The sequence below is a fragment of the Somniosus microcephalus genome, chromosome 15 (genome assembly GCF_052327205.1).
Source record: "Somniosus microcephalus isolate GS21.2 chromosome 15, FLI_Smic_1.0, whole genome shotgun sequence".
Lineage (NCBI taxonomy): Eukaryota > Metazoa > Chordata > Chondrichthyes > Squaliformes > Somniosidae > Somniosus > Somniosus microcephalus.
In genome coordinates this window covers 74,481,768-74,502,815 of record NC_141001.1, presented here as the reverse complement: position 1 = coordinate 74,502,815, position 21,048 = coordinate 74,481,768, and the positions used below count along the sequence as shown (strand labels likewise).

General features: G+C 46.2%; 1 protein-coding gene across 1 annotated transcript in view; it reads left to right on the top strand.

Moving 5' to 3' along the window:
- The window catches only part of lmo2 (LIM domain only 2 (rhombotin-like 1)), a 23,321-nt gene extending 10,183 nt beyond the window's left edge, over window positions 1-13,138 (top strand). The window contains exons 2-3 of the mRNA XM_086008047.1: window positions 6,290-6,505; window positions 12,746-13,138. Of these exons, the coding sequence (XP_085864173.1) occupies window positions 6,290-6,505; window positions 12,746-12,965 (436 nt within the window). The 3' untranslated portion in view covers window positions 12,966-13,138. The remainder of the gene's footprint in view (window positions 1-6,289; window positions 6,506-12,745) is intronic.
- Window positions 13,139-21,048: the final 7,910 nt, after the last annotated feature.

The window sequence follows — 21,048 nt, the reverse complement described above, 5'->3', positions numbered from 1 at the left end:
GGAGTGTGTGGGGGGGGAGTGTGTGTGGGGGGGGAGTGTGTGTGGGGGGGGAGTGTGTGTGGGGGGGGAGTGTGTGTGGGGGGGAGTGTGTGTGGGGGGGAGTGTGTGTGGGGGGGGAGTGTGTGGGGGGGGAGTGTGTGTGGGGGGGTGTGTGTGGGGGGGAGTGTGTGTGTGGGGGGGGTGTGTGTGGGGGGGAGTGTGTGTGTGGGGGGAGTGTGTGTGTGGGGGAGTGTGTGTGGGGGGGGAGTGTGTGTTTGGGGGAGTGTGTGTGGGGGGAGTGTGTGTGGGGGAGGAGTGTGTGGGGGGGGAGTGTGTGTGTGGGGGGAGGGTGTGTGTGGGGGGAGGGTGTGTGTGGGGGGAGGAGTGTGTGGGGGGGAGGGTGTGTGTGGGGGGGAGTGTGTGTGTGGGGTGGGGGGGGAGTGTGTTTGTGTGGGGGGGAGTGTGTGTGTGGGGGGAGGGTGTGTTGGGGGGGGAGTGTGTGTGTGGGGTGGGGGGGGGGAGTGTGTGTGCGGGGGGGGGGAGTGTGTTTGTGTGGGGGGGAAGTGTGTGTGTGGGGTGGGGGGGGGTGTGTGTGTGGGGGGGGGGGGGGGGTGGGTGTGTGCATTTAGTGCAAAATCAAGCCTGCCCGCAGAGCTTCCCTGATTTGTACAGGCCGGCTATGCCAATAGCACATCAGGGTGTGATGCTGGTTCACCGGCAGCCAGATCCTCAATTAAACGACCCTGTCAGCATGCACTGTTTATAATCTCTGCTGCTGACGTTTTCATCGGCGCTGCAGGCAAAATAGTTCCAAGAGAGTTTCATTACCTCGCTCTAAAGGCTGGAGTGCTGGGTCATTTGTATTACAGGGCTGCCTCCATTTATCAAATTCAGCAAATTACACCTGAATCTGACCTCTTGACACAACATGGTGGCAGTGTTTAAAAAAAGTGGTGACACTGTAGCTGTTGCAATATCCTGTATATACGCCCTTACTGAAGACAGTTACAAATGTTAGGTAACAACAGCTGTATATAGCTCATTTGAAACGTTTCTGATCCTTACATAAGATGTAGGAGCAGGAGTAGGTCATTTGGCCCCTCGAGCCTGCTCCGCCATTCAATAAGATCATGGCTGATCTGATCTTGGTCTCAACTCCACTTCCCTGCTAGCTCCCCATAACCCTTCACTCCCTTCTCGTTCAAATTATCGTTACGTAATTCCAATTTGTAAGGTGGGTAATATGTTGAGGCAGTGTAACTGCAGTTGTTCATACAAATGGTATCAAGCTCCATTGCTCACTCAATTAAATAATGAAGCTAAGGAGGAGGAGTACTTTGGTTTTTAAATTTAGTAGTTATTTAGACCGGCACCACAGTTCATTAATGACAGAAGAAAAAAATGCGGAAAAGGTCAGTCAGCATCTGGAAGGAAAGATTAGTATTTATATAGTGTCTCATCACATCACACCAAAATATTTCAAAGAAAGAACTTGCATTTATATAGCCACATTCACATCCGAAAGCAGGTCATAGCCAATTAATTATTTTGAAGTGCAGTCGCTGGTATTCTATAGGCAAACACAGCAGCCAATTTGCACACAGCAACGTCCCACAAGCAGCAAATGAGAGAAATGACCAGTTCATCTATTTTGGCTGGTGTTGTTTGAGGGAAGAATATTGGCTTGGACACTGGGAGAACTCCCTGCTCTTCTTCCAACAGTGCCATGGAACCTTTTACAATCGCTCTGAACATTGGTTTAATATCGTATCTGAAAGATGGTTCCTCTGACAATGCAGCGCTCCCTCAGTAATTCACATAATTATCAGCCCAGATTATGTGCTCAGATATTGGAGTGGGACTTGAACCCACAATTTTATGACACGGCATATGCAAATAGACCTAACCCCTGTTTGACGCCCCCCTTTGCAAAGTCGGGCAGTCCTGAATGTTTAGGAAAACGTGGTCTACATATGGCCTAACCAGACGCCCTTAAAGGGACTGCTGGAGGCCGCTACCAAAAAGGTAAGTTAAAAAAATATACTTAACTGAATGAGGAGCAATCCTGCTGCAACCTGGCCCACTGCAGTGCCGAAGACCATTGCCAGCCTCGCTTAACCCTCTCCATCGCCGCCACCTCTCCCAACTGCTCCTCTTTCCCGATCACTACCTCCCCCCCGACCCCCCCATCCCAGGACCTACCTGAGGGCCACTCCAGGTGACATAGCGGCTTGAAATTTAAATTCTCTGCCGGCGAGCTGCCTTGGGATGCCCAGTAGACATCTGCAGCTCACCGGCCTCATGTAAATAAGGCCGGGCCCAATACTGGGTGGGCCTTGGGCCTACCCATTCCAGTGGAGGGATCGTTCCTGCACCCAGTGCACACCAGCAGGCAGGCACAAACCAATTTCTGGGCTAATGTTCCCAAACTAACAAGAAGCAAGTTCTTTAAAAATCCTGGCGTTTAGCTCAGATTTTCTTAAAACTTAACTTTTTATATTAATGAAACTGCCTCTGTCCAGGTTAGTGACTCCCGCTGTTATGATGTTGCATTTATGCATCTTTTTCTATCATACGCCTTTCGTACCTAAATCATACCCCTTTGGGCCAATATGGCACAAGAACTGCGGGCCACAGCGAACTCAATCGATTCAAATCAGATCTGATTAACGTCTGGCTCACTTTTATGTAAATGAAAATTTATCGCACAGTTAAAAAAATGCTTTCGTTTAGTATGAAGAGTAGAAACTTGAGTAGAATTTGACCAATTTAACATGATGCCAGTAAATCCCTCAGAGAATTGTAGGCCCCACCCGTGTGCTTCAGGCTTTTGTATATCCTTATAAATGAAACTATTGATTCAACAGTTTCCTTCTGTGCTATTTAACAGCAAACAGGATAATGAACAAAAATGTTTGATTTTTGCCTGGGAAATAGAAGTTTAAAAAATTGCAGTGTCATATGATTGAGATCTCTTTAAAAATAATTAGTTAAACAGAATTACAATTAACATCCTTTGCTGACTTTTGGATAGAATCATAGAAGTTTACAACATAAGAAGAGGCTGTGCTGGTTCTTTGCTAGGGCAATCCAAAACTAACGTCACTGCCTTGCACTCTCCCGTTGCCCTGTATCTTTCTCTGCTTCAGATATTTATCCAATTTTCCCTTAAAGGATGCAATAGTCTCTGCCTCAGCTGTTCCCGGTGGCAAAGCATTCAATCCTCCACTAATCCTGTGCATTTTCTCTGAACCTCGCTCTCTTAATGACAGTTTTAAGTCTTGAGAGCTGATGGCATCATTGAGATATAGAATGTGAATGAGGTACTGAGATTGACAGCGTGAGGGAACTGAACTAACATCAGCAGAGATACAACAATCTATTTTTCTTTTTTTCCCCCCCACATGGCAGCTGTCTCCCATTCTGCCAGCGCAATTCACACCTAATCTAGAGCCGTCTTTTGTCTCCACTAGTCCTATCACCATCTCGTCTCGTTTTGAATACCTCTTAAAGTCTCCTCACTTCTCTTTTGTTCTCTCCCAGCCTCCAAACTGGCCTTTTTAATTTGTTTCATTTCCTGTGCTTTTTCAGTCTTGACTAAGGGTTTTGACCTGAAACGTTGACTCTATTTCTTTCTCCACGGATGTTGCCTGGCCTGCTGAGTTTTTCCAGCATTTTCTGTTGTTATTTTACAACAATCTATTGGTGCTCTGGCATTACCTGCTTGTGCAGGTCTCAACAAATTGGTCATCAGATTTCTCATCTAAGGTCTCACCCAAAATATTAACCCGTCTTCTTTTCTTTCAGATACTGACTGACTTGCTGTATATTCCTAGCATTTTCTATTTTCATTATTAACAATTAATAATGAACCATGAGCTGTGAGTTTCCAAATTTAGGAGCACAGAATGTCTGTTTTTTCAGCACTTTCACATCAGTCGCCATAACGCCTCCGTAACTAAGCCGTACCTCTGGTGATATCATCAGCACATAAGTATTTTCACAGATATATCACAGCAAAATGAAAAGATTAAAATAATTATATTCAAGCCATTGTGGTGCAGTTGGCAGGTCCCAAAGTTCAAAAAATATATTACACCAACAACAACAATTACTACTTGCATTTATATAGCGCCTTTAGCGTAGAAAAACATCCCAAGACATTCACTGATTCATAATCAGACAAAAATGGGTCACGAGACAAAGAAGGAGATACTGGGAGAGACGATCAAAAGCTTGGTCAAAGAGGTGGGTTGTAAAGGAGGTGGAGAAGCAGAGGGGTCCAGGGATGGAAATCCAGAGCCTACAACATCAACAATTTGCATTCATGTAGCGCCTTTAATGTCGCAAGGTGCTTCACAGAAATTTAATCAGGCAGAAATTTACACTGAGCCAGTGAAGGAGCTATTAGGAGTGGTAATTCAAAACTTGGTCAAACTTGGTTTGAGGAGGGTTTTAAAGGAGGAGGGAGAGGCGGAGAGGCTTAGGGACAGACAGCGGAAGGCAATGGTGGGGCGCCAGGGAGGTGGATGCACAAGCGGCCAGAGTTGGAGGAATGGAGAGTTGTGGGGGTGGTTGTCGGGCTACAGAGATAGGGAGGGGCCAGGCCATGAAGAGATTTAAACACAAGGACAAGAATTTTAAATTGGAGGTGTTGGAGGACTGAGAGCAAATGTAGGTCAGCAAAGCGTTGGGTGAGCGGAAGCTGGTGTGGGACAGGATACAGGCAGCAGAGTTTTGGATAAGCTTAAGGTGCAGGATGAAAGGCCAGCCACAAGACCATTAACAGATGGAGGATGGGGGGCTGTCCAGCAGAGCATTGGAATATGCAAGTTAAGCTGAAACACTGTTACTGGCTGCTCCACAAACAAATGAAGGACTATTGACTGCCATTTGTGAAGAAACTCATTACTTCAACCTAGACAAAATGTTTCAGGGTGCTTCATTCTGCAGTAGTACCATCAGGAACTGGTCCAATAGAATTACATCGAGTCTACAGCACAGAAACAGGCCATTCGGCCCAATTGGTCTGTGCCGGTGTTTATGCTCCACATGAGCCTTCTCCCACCCCTCTTCATCTATTTGATTTATTAATGACTTTCTTATATTTATGACCTCTAGTTTTGGACTCCCCCACCAGTGGAAACATTTTCTGTACGTCAACCCTATCAAATCCTTTCATTATTTTAAAGGCCTCTATCAGGTCACCCCTCAGCCTTCAGCCTTCTCTTTTGTAGAGAACCTGTTCTGGTATCACGATAGCAAAATACTGCAGATGTTGGAAATCCGAAATAACAACAGAAAATGCTGGAAAAACTCAGCAGGGTCAGGCAACATCCGTGGAGAGAAATTTGAGTTGACGTTTCGGGTTCTGGTATCATCCTTTTGAATCTTTTCTGCACCTTTTCCAGTGCCCCTATATCTTTTTTATAATATGAAGACCAAAACTTTTCACAGTACTCCAAGTGTGGTCTAACCAAGTTTTGATACAAGTTTAACACATTAACACATTAAATTGACATTCTATTGCAAAATATACCCGGAGGCTTGATCTTTGGTGCTGAAGAACAAGGCACTCTGTTAAACTTTAACATAAGATTTTTGTTTAAAATTGACTGAATACGTACATACAAATCACACAAATTCTTTGTGAAATATTTTTGTTAATACGTGCCAGATATCGGCCTTTTTTGTGTGCAGTGTATCATCTAGATTGGAGTTCCCCCTGCAGGCCTTATTGAGTACTGCGTCGTGTCTAAAACAAATTATAATTCTCTGACAATTTTCCCCTCCTTTTTGAAGAATTGATTTTTTTTGCAGGAGTATGGCAGCATGGCACCAATCACATTATGGTACCATGACAGCATGGCACCAATCACATTATGCTACCATGACAGCATGGCACCAATCACATTAAGCTACCTTGACAGCATGGCACCAATCACATTAAGCTACCATGACAGCATGGCACCAATCACATTATGGTTCCTTGCCTAAGTGGCCATTATTGATGTGTAAGCCTTGAGGTGAGTGTTGTCTGCATCACAGCCAAATGCACCTTTTCCCCCACACACCACAAACATTTCCAGCACGGATTGCTGGATAGCAGCCCGGAGGGAAAGCCCGGGCTGATTTTCACCTCCCTAACTCAGGTGACAAATTGTAGTACACCCTCCGCTGTCTCAGCTGACTAAGCTGGCACAGAACGGGACTAAAGACAAAACCATCCCACTGTCTTACTAACTGACCAGAAGTGCTGTGCTCAGATTTTAATATAAATTTACCTCTAACCTCAAATGCTTCTTTACAGAGAGCCAGTGGACGAGGTTCTACAGATGCCTCCTTCATTATTAACATGTGGGGGTTGCCAGCAGAATATTGGAGATCGTTATTTCCTGAAAGCCATCGATCAGTATTGGCATGAAGACTGTCTGAGCTGTGACCTGTGTGGCTGTAGACTGGGAGAAGTGGGCAGGAGACTGTACTACAAACTAGGCAGAAAGCTCTGCCGAAGGGACTACCTCAGGTACTACAGCTTTGTTTGAATTTTAATTGCTAATATACTTAAGCTCCTGCACCTAATAACAATTCATGGCCTTTGTCATTGGATGAAAAAGATGTGTGTGCAACGGTTTAAGCTCTTGCCTTAAATATTTTCTTATGGTGCTAGTCACTCCCGTAAACGGACCAAGTGAGTTACATTTAGGGGTGTGCCTGTACTGCCCAATATCTAACTATAGGATAGCATAACCCAGAGGTGTAGCAATACTATTCCCTTGTGATCAGAATTGGATATTTATGTCTTTCACACGTGAGCTTCTTCAATCTCTTCGAAGGTGAACTGATGAAAAACCCGGTACGGTGAAGTCAGACACGAATTGTTAAACTGCTTTATTTCACAGGGTGTGAACAAACAAAGCAACAGTTATGATCAGATTAATTTAATTTTATCAGCACAGCTTATCATTGTATAATAATACAAAGTAACAAACATTTCACAGTTCTCTACATCAATGGGTTGTCTCACTAGACTTAAACACTGAATGAAGATTCTGAATTTGCCTTCTGAGACTGGCCAAAACTTCCCCTCGCAACGTTTATGTTTTAAACACCTGAATGACTTTGCAGCCTTTGCTGGACCTGACTCGGACTCTGTCTCTGTTTTTTATAATCACACTCTATTCACAGCTATAAGGGGCCAGAGACTTCCAATCACAAAGATTGTGAGGTGTTTATTATTGGCTTGGACAGGCTAATAAATTGCTCTCTCTCCTCGATGCTGCCTGGCCTGCTGAGTGTTTCCAGCACTTTCTGTTGTTGTTTCAGATTTCCATCATCCGCAGTATTTTGCTATTGTAATAAATTGCTTATTGTTTACCGCCTTTGGGGCAATCTTCCATTAGCATTATCAAACACCCTGCAATCTAGGTTCTCTCTTTCTAAATTTGTGTGAATATACTTTTAAAAACCCAACATTTGAAAGTAAATCTTTTTCCAAAGCCTTTCTGTGGAAGAATGGTTTAAGAAATTCTGAAATGTGACTGTTACATTCTCAGTGGTTCACGGGTTCCACTGTGCAACTATTTGGAGTTTTTTTCCATCCACACATCTGAATTGCTGCACAGACGGGAGCCGTGTGCACGAACTAAAGCATTACTGCATCTCAGTTTCTCCACGAATTTGCTAAACATAGTTGAAGATCCAAGGTGTGTAGTGCAGAGCATCGCCACGGTTGGAAAGAGTAGGAGAGAAGATTTGATAAATCAAGAAGTAGTGATTAGGTGACACCAAGTTATTCATGCATGAGTAAGGATATTGAGGATTGACAGCCCATCTGATTGCAGGGAATGGGAGGTGCACCGTAGTCAAGTCCAATCCTGTCCTCATCAGATATTCACATACAAAGACTTCCAGCTGATATTTCTGGATATTATCAGAGGAACACGGGAACAGGAGTAAGTCATTCAGCCCTCGAGCCTGTTCCGCCATTCAATTAGATTATGGCTGATCTGTACCTCAACTCCATTCACCTGACCATGTTCCGTATCCCTCGATAACCTTACCTAACAAAAATCTGTCAATTTCAGTCTTAAAAATTTCAATTGACCCAACATCCACAGACTTTTGGGGGGAGTGAGTTGCAGATTTCCACTACAGAGCAGGAACTTTGTCTAACTTCTTCTTCCCAGGAGGTGTAGGCTTCCTATTGGGCATACCTATTTGCCAAATGCCCTCTCCTGACCTTTATTAAGCAACTGGTGATATAGCAACGGACTTGAATATCTAGGACATCAATACGGCTGCCATGATTCAAGCTGCCCTGTGTCGGTTCCCCATATAGCTGATGATGAAACTTTGACACTTGGAATGACAGTTGTTGTAAGGTGTTATTTGAAGATCAGGTATGAGAACATGTGCTCAGTGCCTATCATGATTAGATTGCAGAGGGTGCTCACAGCTACTGCTGAAGCTTTACACCTCCAATTGTTCAACCACTGTTTGACTAGGTATTTTGTATATCTATGCTACAGTGGATAGGGGCAATTCAGCCAGGAGGATGGTGGCAGTGTACTCACATGTTTTATGTTGAATTGTGCTGCTCATGAGAAGCTCCCATTACCTATCGAGGGCTCAAACGCACACTTGCTAATTGTAATGACCAACTAGTAACTGTCCTCCTTGACGAAAGGAGAAAGGGTAAGCGAGGTCTCTTTGGGGTTGAGGTGGCTGCAAATAACAAGCCTGGTGATGGTTCAGAACCAAGTCAACCCTCTGGTAGACTCCGTAATCCAGTACTTGAATTGGGCAGGTTTGCCGTACTTCAAGGCACTGTTGATGATTCACCAGCCAGCCTGGCTCCCTAGTGAAACCTAGAAGGATTGATCTATCACTGGAGGCCTGGATTCTATCCACACGTAAGGTGGCCCTGGCTGGGCAAACAGCAGAAAGATTACCAGTACTTAGATAGAAACTACAACACACAAACAGGCTATTCAGCCCAACCAGTCTGTGTCCGTGTTTATCCTCCACATGAACAATAGTCCTAATCCAATGTAACTGCCCTGTTCTCATATCCCTTGATTCCCTTCTCCCTTAACCACCTTTCTAACCTATTATTAAATGTTGACATGGTCTCCGCTTCAATCACTATCTCAGTAGTGCATTCCACAGTTTCAAAACCCTCTGTAAAATAAGTTTCTCGCTCTCTGTCTTAAGCCTCTTCCATTTAATCGTATATCCATGCTTCCACATTCTAAACCTCTCAGCCACTGGAAAGAGTTTGTTTCTGTCTACTCTACTTTGTCCCAGCCCTTCATAATTTAAACACCTCTGTCAAATCATCCCGTAATCTCCTCTGTTCCAAAGCAAACCGTCCCAATTTTTCTTCATATTTATATTTTCTCATACCAGGCAGCATTATATTGAATTGCGGTCTTATGAAGGTTTTATGTGGATTCACCATTACATCTCAACTTATATACTCTACGCCTCTTTCCATAAAACTCAATATTCCACTAGCTTTTTTATGGCCTCATAAGAACATAAGAAATAGGAGCAGGAATAGGTCATTTGGCCTTCAAGCCTGCTCCGCCATTCAATGAGATCATGGCTGATCTTCTACCTCTTCTCCACCTTCCTGCACTATCCCCATATCCCTTGATTCCCTTAATATTCAAAAATCTATCGATCTCTGTCTTGAATATACTCAACGACTGAGCCTCCACAGCCCTCTGGGGTAGAGAATTCCAAAGATTCACAACCCTCTTAGTGAAGAAATTTCTCTTCACCTCAGTCCTAAATGGCTGACCCCTTATTCTGAGACTGTGACCCCTGGTCCTAGACTCCCCAGCCAGGGGAAACATCCTCCCTGCATCTGCCCTGTCAAGCCCTGTAAGAATTTTGTATGTTTCAATTAGATCACTTCTCATTCTTCTAAACTCTAGCGAATATAGGCCTAGTCTACTCAATCTCTCCTCATAGGACAATCCCCCCATCCCAGGAATCAGTCTAGTGAACCTTTGTTGCACTCCCTCTATGGCAAATATATCCTTCCCTGGGTAAAGAGACCAAAATTGTACACAGTACTCCAGGTGTGGTCTCACCAGGGCCCTATATAATTGCAGCAAGATGTCTTTACTCTTATACTCAAATCTTATACTCAAATCCTCTTGTAATAAAGGCCAACATACCATTTGCTTTCCTAATTGCTTGCTGTACCTGCATGTTAACTTTCAGTGATTCATGTACAAGGACACCCAGGTCCCTCTGAACACCAACATTTCCCAATCTCTCACCATTTAAAAAAATACTCTGCTTTTCTATTTTTCCTACCAAAGTGAATAACTTCACATTTCTCCACATTATATTCTATTTGCCATGTTCTTGCCCATTCACTTAGCCTGTCTATATCCCCTTGAAGCCTCCTTGCACCCTCCTCACAACTTGCATTCCCACCCAGCTTTGTATCATCAGCAAACTTGGATATATTACATTTGGTCCCCTCATCCAAATAATAGCTGAGATCCAAGCACTGATCCTTGCGGTACCCCACTAGTTACTGATCCTTGCGGTACCCCACTAGTTACTGATCCTTGCGGTACCCCACTAGTTACTGATCCTTGCGGTACCCCACTAGTTACTGATCCTTGCGGTACCCCACTAGTTACTGATCCTTGCGGTACCCCACTAGTTACTGATCCTTGCGGTACCCCACTAGTTACTGATCCTTGCGGTACCCCACTAGTTACTGATCCTTGCGGTACCCCACTAGTTACAGCCTGCCAACCCAAAATCACCCTCATCCTCCTGAGGTGCTGCTTTTAATGTCTTGTGAATGTGAACCCCTAAATCCTTCTGCTGTTCCACATCACCCAGCTTTTCCCTATTCGAAGTATAATTACAGGTATTACTTTCATTTTTTTTAACCAGAGTATACCACCTTACATTTACTGACATTGAATTCCATCTGCCATATTTGCGCCCATTCCACCATTTTTTTACATTCATTCTTGGGATGTGGGCATCGCTGGCAAGGCCGGGATTTATTGATGGTGGGCCATCTCCTTGAATTGCTACAGTCCATGTGGTGAAGCTACTCCCACAGTGCTGTTAGGTAGGGAGTTCAGGATTTTGATCCAGCTAGGTTGATGAAAGAACAGCGATATAAAGTCCAAGTCAGCATTGTGTGTGACTTGGAGGGGAATTTGCACCTGTTGCCCTTGTCCTTCTAGGTGGTGGAGGTCACGGGTTTGGGAGCTGCTGAAGAAGAAGCCTTGACGATTTGCTGCAGTGCATCCTGTTGATGGTACACACTGCAGCCACGGTACACCAGTGGTGGAGGGGTGAATGTTTAGGTTAGTAGACGAGGTGCTGATCAAGCGGGCTGCTTTGACCCAGATGGGCTGGAGCTTCTTGAGTGTTGTTGCAGCTGCACCTATCCAATCAAGGCAAGTGGAGAGTATTCCATCTCACTCCTGACATATGTCTTGTAGATGGTGGAGAGGCTTTGGGGAGTCGGGAGGTGAACCAGTCACTGCAGAATATCCAGTCTCTGACCTGCTCTATTTGGTTGGTGCAGTTGATTTTCTTGTCAATGGTGACCTCATGATGTTGATGGTGAGGGACTATGAGATGGTAATGAGATGGAATGTCAAGGGGAGATGGTTAGGCTCTCTCTTGTTGGTCATTACATGGCACATATATTGCACTAATGTTATGTTCCACTTATCACTCCAAGCCTGCATGTTGTCCAACAATTGCCGCATATGGGAACAATTAGAATAGAGTTGGGTCTTATCAATATCAATATCTCACTGCAACTTCCTTTGGTCCTCAGAATTATTTACTATAGTTCCTGTTTTACTACAATCTTCAAATTTGGAGAATACTCCTTCTAACCTTGTATTCAAACCATTGATGTACACAGTGAACAGAAGCAGTCCCAGAATAGAACCCTGTGGGACAGCACTACCCACTTCCAACCCCTCTGAGAAACTACGCTTAACTCTAATGCCCCATTTCATCCCTTCTAACCAGCTTTTAACACAATTTGCTTCCCTACCTCTAATTCCATATCCATTAATCTTGTTAAGTAGGCTCCTAAGTGATACTTTCTCAAACTCTTTCTGCTCTAACCTGGCATGGTTTGGAGCCGTCTGGAAACCCACACGAAACCCCTCAAAATAGGGATTAGGCTAAAAACTGCCTGTTAACTACCCGTTAACAGGCAGTTAATTGGCACTAATCCCTTCCCGCCTGGTTTCGGCGGGTCCCAGTGCGGGGCGGGTACCTGCTGCCCCTGAAACTTACGTGGGGCGGGGTTTTGGGCGGGATGGTGTCGGGACCCCCAAATTCAGGATTTCCCCCCCACGCCTGAAACCCTGCCTGACGGCTCCACAAAAATCTAGCCCCAAGTGTCTGCAGCTTGAGTTATATGCATATTCGTGGCAATATTTAACATTTCCAGGTGGCCCAAGACCCCATCACCCAAGAAGTCAATAAGCTTGGCCACTCCTGGTGTAAGGGGACTACAGCCAGGCCTGATGTCTGCTTTTCAGCAATTAAGAGCAGAAACCTTGGCTAAACCTGGGACCTTTTGGTCCGTGTGCTCACCACAGAAATGAGTCCTTTTACCCACTCAAAGATTGAGGAACTCCACTGTTCTTTTCCACTGATCAATGGGTATACATTTGATGGAGTACAATTTAACGTGTATTCGTCACTGTTTCCCTATGCTTTGGACTAATTTCCTTTCTCTCCTCCTCAGGTTATTTGGTCAAGATGGACTTTGCTCTGCCTGTGACAAGCGAATCCGGGCCTACGAAATGACAATGCGAGTCAAAGACAAGGTTTATCACCTGGAGTGTTTTAAATGTGCTGCCTGTCAAAAGCATTTCTGCGTGGGAGACAGATACCTGCTCATCAACTCGGACATTGTCTGTGAACAGGATATTTATGAATGGACTAAACTCAATGGGATGATCTAGAATTGTACCTGATACCCGGCACTGTGTATATGTGAATTCACCCTTTGTAAAAGACTGTAAATGTTAAGGACTTGTACAGATATTTTATTAACACAGGCTGTGAAGCTTTCATTTGTATATGATTTACTGTGAACTATTAACTTCTGCAGCTTCATTAAAGAGATTAAAATGAATGTCATCGTAGTTATTCGACAAATACATACTCCTCATAAATAAATTAAATAATTGCTCAGTATGGGTTCTGCCAAAACTACTTGGCTTCAGACCTTGTCACAGCCTTCCGTTTCAGGCATTGACACAAGAACTGAATGCCCAATGAGAATTGGGAGCACTTTCCCTTGACATTGAGGCAGCATTCAACCTAGTATGGCACTAAGGAGCCTGAGCAAAACTGAGGTCAGTTGGGGTTAAGGAGAAAACCCTCCAATGGCTGGCATAAAGGAAGATGGCCATGGTTGTTGGAGGCCAATCATTGCAACCCCAGAACGTTGCTGCAGGAGTTCCTTGGGGCAACAGCCTCAGTCCAACCACCTCCAACTGCTTCATCAATGACCTTCCTCCATCGTTAGGTCAGGGGTGGGGCAGTTCACTGATGATTCCACAGTGTTTAGCTCCATTCTCAACTCCTCTAATAATGAATCGGCCCGTGTTAACCTACAGCAGCACCTGGACAGCACCCAGACTTGAGCTAACTGGTAACAGTTGTACCACAGAAGTGCCAGGCAGGTCTAACCATCTCCCCCTAACCACCACTGTCTAGATTCTGGGGACATCATTGACCAGAAGCGTAACTGGACTGGCCATATCAACACGTGGCTACAAGAACAGGGCAGAGGCTGGAAACTCCGCAACAGATGGCCTACCAGCTGACACCTCAGTGCCTCTCCACCTCTACAAGGCTAAAGTCAAGAGTGTGGTGCAATACTCACTTGCTTGGATGGATGCAGTGGCAACAACACTGAAGAAGCTCAATACCATCCAGGAAAGAGCAACTCTTAATTGGCACCCCTGTTCATAGAATCATAGAAATGTATGGCACAGAAGGAGGCCATTCAGCCCATCTTGTCCGTGCCGGCCGACGAAGAACTATCCAGCCTAATCCCACTGTCCAGCTCTTGGTCCGTAGCCCTGCAGGTTACAGCACTTCAAGTGCATATCGAAGTACTTTTTAAATGTAATGAGGGTTTCTGCCTCTACCACCCTTTCAGGCAGTGAGATCCAGACCCCCACCACCCTCTGGGTAAAAGAAATTCTCAACTGCCCTCTAATCCTTCTACCAACTATTTTAAATCTATGCCCCCTGGTTATTGATCTCTCTGCTAAGGGAAATAGGTGCTTCCTATCCACTCTATCTAGGCCTCTCGTAATTTTATACACCTCAATCAAGTCTCCTCTCAGCCTCCTCTGTTCCAAAGAAAACAACCCCAGCCTATCCAATCTTTCCTCATAGCTAAAATTCTCCAGTCCTGGCAACATCCTTGTAAGTCTCCTCTGTAACCTCTCTAGTGTAATCGCATCTTTCCTATATTGCGGTGACCGGAACTGTACGCAGTACTCCAGCTGTGACCTATCTAGTGTTTCATACAGTTCTAGCATAATCACTTTGCTCTTGTATTCTATGCCTCGGCTAATAAAGGAAAGTATCCCATTTGCCTTTTTAACCACCTTAGCTACCTGTCCTGCTACCTTCAGGGATCTGTGGACATGCACTCCAAGGTCTCTCTGTTCCTCTATATTTCTCAGTATCCTACCATTTATTGTGTACCTTGCCTTTTTGCCTTCTTAATCATGCCCCCTACATTGAAGTCTAAATCATTAATATATACCACAGAAAGCAAGAGACCCAGTACTGAGCCCTGCGGAACTCCACTGGAAACAGTCTTCCAGTCACAAAGGCATCCGTCGACCATTAACCTCTGCTTTCTGCCACTGAGCCAACTTTGGATCCAACTTGGCACTTTCCCCTGGATCCCATGGGCTTTTAATTTTGTGACCAACCTGCCATGTGGGACCTTATCAAAAACCTTGCTAAAATCCATGTAGACTACATCAAATGCATTACCTTAATCGACCTGCCTTGTTACCTCCTCAAAAAATGTAATCAAGTAAGTCAGACACAGCTTTCCCTTAACAAATCCATGCTGACTGTCCTTAATTAATCCATGACTTTCTAAATGATGATTTATACTGTCCCTCAGAATTTTTTCCAGTAATTTTCCCACTACCGATGTTAGGCTGACTGGCCTATAATTACTTGGTCTAGCCCTTGCTCCCTTTTTAAACAACGGTACAATGTTAGTCCTCTGGTCCTCTGCCACCGCACCTGTAGCCAGAGTGGATTGGAAAATGATGATCAGAGCCTCTGCTATTTCCTCCCTTGCCTCTCTTGACAGCCTGGGATATATTTCATCTGAGCCTGGTGATTTATCTACTTCCAAAGATGCTAAACCCCTTAATACTTCCTCTCTCACTATGTTTATTCTGTATAATATTTCACACTCCTCATCCTTAACTACAATGTCTGTATCGTCCCTCCCTTTCTATACTCCTCTAGGCTACCCTGTATGCTCCTTGACATCCAGGGGGCACTAGATTTAGGAGTCCCACCCTTTTTCTTTGTGGGAACATATTTGCTCTTGACTCAATTTCCACTTGCCCATCATCTCTGACATAAAACAGATAGGTATTATGGCCACCCCCTATTCCTGACAACACCCTAGTATCCCTCAACGCATTGTTCTCCTTGGAGCAGAGAAAGTGAGAGGAGATTTAATTAAGGTGTTCACAATCATGAGGGGTCTGGACAGAGTAGATAGAGAGAAACTGTTCCCATTGACAGAGGGGTCGAGAACCAGAGGACACAGATTTAAGGTGATTGGCAAAAGAACCAAAGGCGACCTAAGAAAAAACTTATTTACGCAGCGAGTGGTTAGGATCTGGAATGCACTGCCTGAAAGGGTGGTGGAGGCAGACTCAATCACGGTTTTTAGGATAAGTACCTGAAAGAAAAGAATTTGCAGGGCTATGGGGAACGAGCGGGGTGAGTGGGACTAGCTGAAGTGCTCTTGCAGAGAGCCGGCACGGGCTCGACGGGCCGAAAGGCCTTCTTCTGTGCTGTAACCATTCTATGATTCTATGATCTCTCTCTTAATCCCATCTTTCTTTCCCTCTCTTTATTTCACTTTCTGTACATGATTTTACATTGAATTAAATATTTTAATTTGTACATCCTGGTTTAGATTGCGTGTCACAGTGAGGATTCTTCAATCTGATTGGTTGAAGCGATAAGCTGTTGCTGTTCACACATGCCCCAGATCCCCTGCAGAGGGCGCCGTGCTGAACAAGATCTCCAGTAACCGTAAGTTGCCACGCAAAAGCCCACGAAGAAACTGGGCAGCTGTAAGCATAATGAATGGCCAGCACTGTTTTTTCGTCACTGACCACAAAATCCGAATCAATACTTATGTAAAAGGTAATATATAAATGAAAGTTGTTGCTGTTGTTAGATGGCCCGGTGTATGATCCTACGCCAATGATGCCTATCGTGTGCTGTTGCTGCTGCCAGTCTGATTGGTGTTTCTGTCCAGTTGCTTATATCATTCAGCTGTCTTTTCCTTATTCCCCCCTCTATCCCTTTGGCCTTTTCTTTCTCCCAGTACGATCACCTTGGCTGAATTGTCTCCTTTCCCCTCTGGCTACACCTTCTAATTATTGGAATACCTGCTGAGTATTTCCAGCATTTTCTGTTTTTATTTCTAATTATTGGAGTTGCCTTTTCTTGGTAAGCATCGTTCTTCTGGATCTGGGCTGTTCTAACACCTACTCATTACCCCTATTTGCATTACCCCATGGGATGCTGAGAATCTTTCTGCATCTCTATATTGCAAAGACTTACAACATTTCTATGCTCCTCTTTATAAATGTTCGCACTTTACATCTGTACAGAACTATTGGCAATATCATAGTTTCCAGCCATCCATTTGTTTCCTAAGGTAAGTCTCTATTCTTCAAATCTTGTACGCCTTTCAGCTGACTTTGTTGCCAGGCCAGTTCATTCTTCTCTCTTCTGAACATCTGTTATACTCTGTGACCCAGAACCCCAAATAACAGAATCTGCTAACTTGTTCAATGCTCTCTCTTGCTTCTATGTGTACTCCTTTTCCTCCCTTGCTACATGCAATTGTTTTTCTTTTCTTGGAGCTCACACTGAGTCCAAAACAGATGCTAAAAATGATCAGTCTGTCCACTACTTCCTGTTCTCTCTCACTTTTAGCTATGGACAGGCATTATCTGCATATGTAGGTTATCAAACTGTGCTTTTCCCCTTGCCAATGTTCCCCCTTTCCCTCCTGAAGGCATTGACCTCTTCCTAGATACACTTCCAGGACACGGGTGGCCCCCAGTACATTACCCAAATTGCCACTATTCATGTGCAAGTCAGCAAGCTATTCAGCTACCTTGGAATATGCAGAGACCAATCCAATCCAGGCTGAAGTAATGAAAGTCTCCCCTCTCTGTAGGTGCTAAGAGCCCAGTGTGAGGTGACCTTGTGGCAGTACCACCGCTTGTCCCTTACATTGAGACACATAATTCCCTTTAACTTACCTTACTGTATGTTTAACTTACCCTTTGGGGCCGTTACCCCTTTAACTTACCTGTTGGGGCCATTGCCCCTTTAAGACGCGCCCTAGCGCGCTGACATCACGTCACGTACGACGTGATGTGCGTGCGCCGGCACAGCCCGGCCTAGCGTCTTCGGCCTCAACGGCCAGCCGACAGGAGCGACGCGATCTTCCGCTCCTGCAGCAAGCACCGGCACAGCCCGGCCTAGCGTCTTCGGCCTCAACGGCCAGCGATGCAACGACGCGCATCACGTGATGCCCTAAGCATGGGAAACGCGAACACCGTGATGACATCACAACACAAACGCGATGACGTCATCACGCTCCCCACAGGACTGCGAAGTCAGTCCTCGTGGAGTCCCCGCTGGGACAAGACCTACACCACGGTGCTCCTACAGTCAGCCATCTTACCTGTTATCTTACCTGCTGTAATTAGTCTGTTCCTGTAAATAAACAACTTATTTATAGTTCGTCGAAGTCAAACTCTCTTATTTAGTGGCGATCTACACGAACCGCTACATTGGTGACCCCACGACGTGAGTACGGGAGCTCATCAATTCCAACGCTACAATTGGTGAACCCATATCCGTGAACGATTTTCACGGTAGCAACGCACAGCCTGACCCTCGTCTTCCCACAAGACGACCAACGCACAACCGATGAACAACCACGGAACAGCAACCGCCTAACACCGATTCCACCAAAAGCGACCCCGTCTTTGCGTACGTCTTCACAAAGGAAGCGCAGCTTGGAGGTGAGCCCGTTTTTCACGAACGATGTCACAGAGGTAGAGCACGACCAACGGCAACCGTCATCCACCAGCGCTACAATTGGTGGGTTTGTGAACGTCTTTCACAAACGAAGCACGCTATGGAAGCATCAGCCGTTCTGCTGTCGCTGCCGCAATCCAGGGAGCCACGGTCTCCCTCGTGCTTTATGCAGGTAGAAGCCCTGCTCGCCGAGAACATCGATGCAGCACAGACCACGCACGTGCTCATGGTCTCCGTATTCGACTCTTTTACCGCCACACGGATCGTCCACCTCTACATCCAAAGCAACAGCAAGTATACATCTCTCCAAGCGCGGGGTACTTCATGTTCGGGCCCACAAGATCGGAGCGCGCCCCGCGGGGATACCACGAGGACTCACCCCCGCAAAACACGAGGACGCACTCCTCGCGCACGAGGACCCATCCCTCGCGAACCACGAGAACCCATCCCTCGTGAACACCGACGACTCCTTCTCCGCCGACGACGCACCAGCCCTTCAGCTTGCTGGTTGTGTTACCTACGACACGATTCGGCGTGAACAAAAGCGTGCCGCCCTCCCGGCTGTTTTCTCCTAAATCTACAACTGTTACAAGTGTTGCCATCCTCCAGGCAGAGTTAACCCCTCCTGAAAGCAACAACAACCTGGACCGTTGCCGCCCTTTCTCCAGTTTCCCCTTTAACAAACGTAAATGTCGACTGAAGCTGCACACAGAGGACGGGTCCAACGGGCATCCTGCGGCCGCGATCAGCCACGTGAAAGTTGCTAGCCTCACCGATCACTGATCAACGCAGCAACTCTTCACCCTCCGTTGTGTTCACGCCGTAGCACTATGGCACGCACCGTTCCGTGCGTTCCAGCCTCCCGAAGGTTTCGCTCACCAGCCAACGGAGACATCGCCCGCGTCCGCCCAACCTGCCCGCACTCTGACAAGGCCTGCTGTTTCGCACGTCTCCACGGTCCTTCGCCTGACGGATACGTTTTATTCGCCACGACGCGCGTAAGGATCCGCTCACGAGCAGCATCTTCATACCTCGCCTACCAAGTCGAGACAGCACGACCGCCGTGACCACCAGCTCGTCAGACCATCTCATCCTTGGACTTTTGTTAAAGCGAATTCTGGGGGGGCCTATGTGGCGGTACCACCGGTTGTCCCTTACATTGAGACACATAATTCCCTTTAACTTACCTTACTGTATGTTTAACTTACCCTTTGGGGCCGTTGCCCCTTTAACTTACCTGTTGGGGGCCATTGCCCCTTTAAGACGCGCCCTAGCGTGCTGACGTCACGTCACGTACGACGTGATGTGTGTGCACCGGCACAGCCCGGCCTAGCGTCTTCGGCCTCAACGGCCAGCCGACAGGAGCGACGCGATCTTCCGCTCCTGCAGCAAGCACCGGCACAGCCCGGCCTAGCGTCTTCAGCCTCAACGGCCAGCGACGCAACGACGCGCATCACGTGATGCCCTAAGCGCGGGAAACGCGAACACCGTGATGACGTCACAACACAAACGCGATGACGTCATCATGCTCCCCACAGGACTGCGAAGTCAGTCCTCGTGGAGTCCCCGCTGGGACAAGACCTACACCACGGTGCTCCTACAGTCAGTCATCTTACCTGTTATCTTACCTGCTGTAATTAGTCTGTTCCTGTAAATAAACAACTTATTTATAGTTCATCGAGGTCATACTCTCTTATTTAGTGGCGATCTACACGAACCGCTACAACCTATAATTTATGTTGTGGGCCAAGTACCTACTGAACTGTCAAAGCTCCACAAATGGCAGCCTCACTCAGAAAAAACGTAAAGACAGCTTTTGTGAGTAGAAGTGCCTCACTGGCGCAATAATATGAAGCTACTCAAGTGACAGACCAAGGGTCACATGTGTGCCAGGAAGCCCTTACTTCCAGAATGTGGTACATGATTGGCAGCTACCAGTTGGTTTTTTTTGCTGTAGCTCCTGCCTTGAGCCACTTCCCTCCCCTCACAGCATCTCCATGTCTAGGGTCACACATCAGGTTGACAATGCTGTGCAACGCTCAGGGATTGCTCTATTGTTGCAGGTGCCATCATTCAAATGAGACATTAAATCAAGTTTTCATTTACATGTTTAGGTGAACATTAAAGATCCTGTGGCACTATTCAGAGTTCTCCCTGATTTCTTAACCAATACTGATGCGCCATCAATTACTCAAAAGACTGAAGTTGAGCGAGTAACAATCAGGCTTTTATTAACTAAAGAATGAAGGTCTTGTCTCGAGTGGTCGACCCGTCCAGAATACTAAGGGACTGGGAGGTAGTCACTTATATACCTGGAATAGTGGGAGGAGTCAGCCGAGGCATGTCCAGACCTGTACCTAGTGGAATACACATACAGACACAGACAGGTATGACAGTGGTTTACCACATTCACCCCTTGTTTAAAAATGAGTCCGGCGGGGTGAAGTGTATTTAAAAGTTCGTGTATTGGAGTCTCTCCGGAGGTCTTGTCTGCCGCTGTGATCGACGTGGCGACGGCAGGGGTGGTGGAGCTTCCGGCGTCGCGTCCCGTGTAGGCTGGGGCCCTGGAGTGTAGTCCTCATGGGTGACGGTCCAAGGCGAGCCGGCTGCTGGGGTTGGATATCGGGTCGTGGGGGGGGGTGGTAATGGGTAGTGGGTTACAGCGGTCCCCGAGGGTGCGAGGTCTCGTAT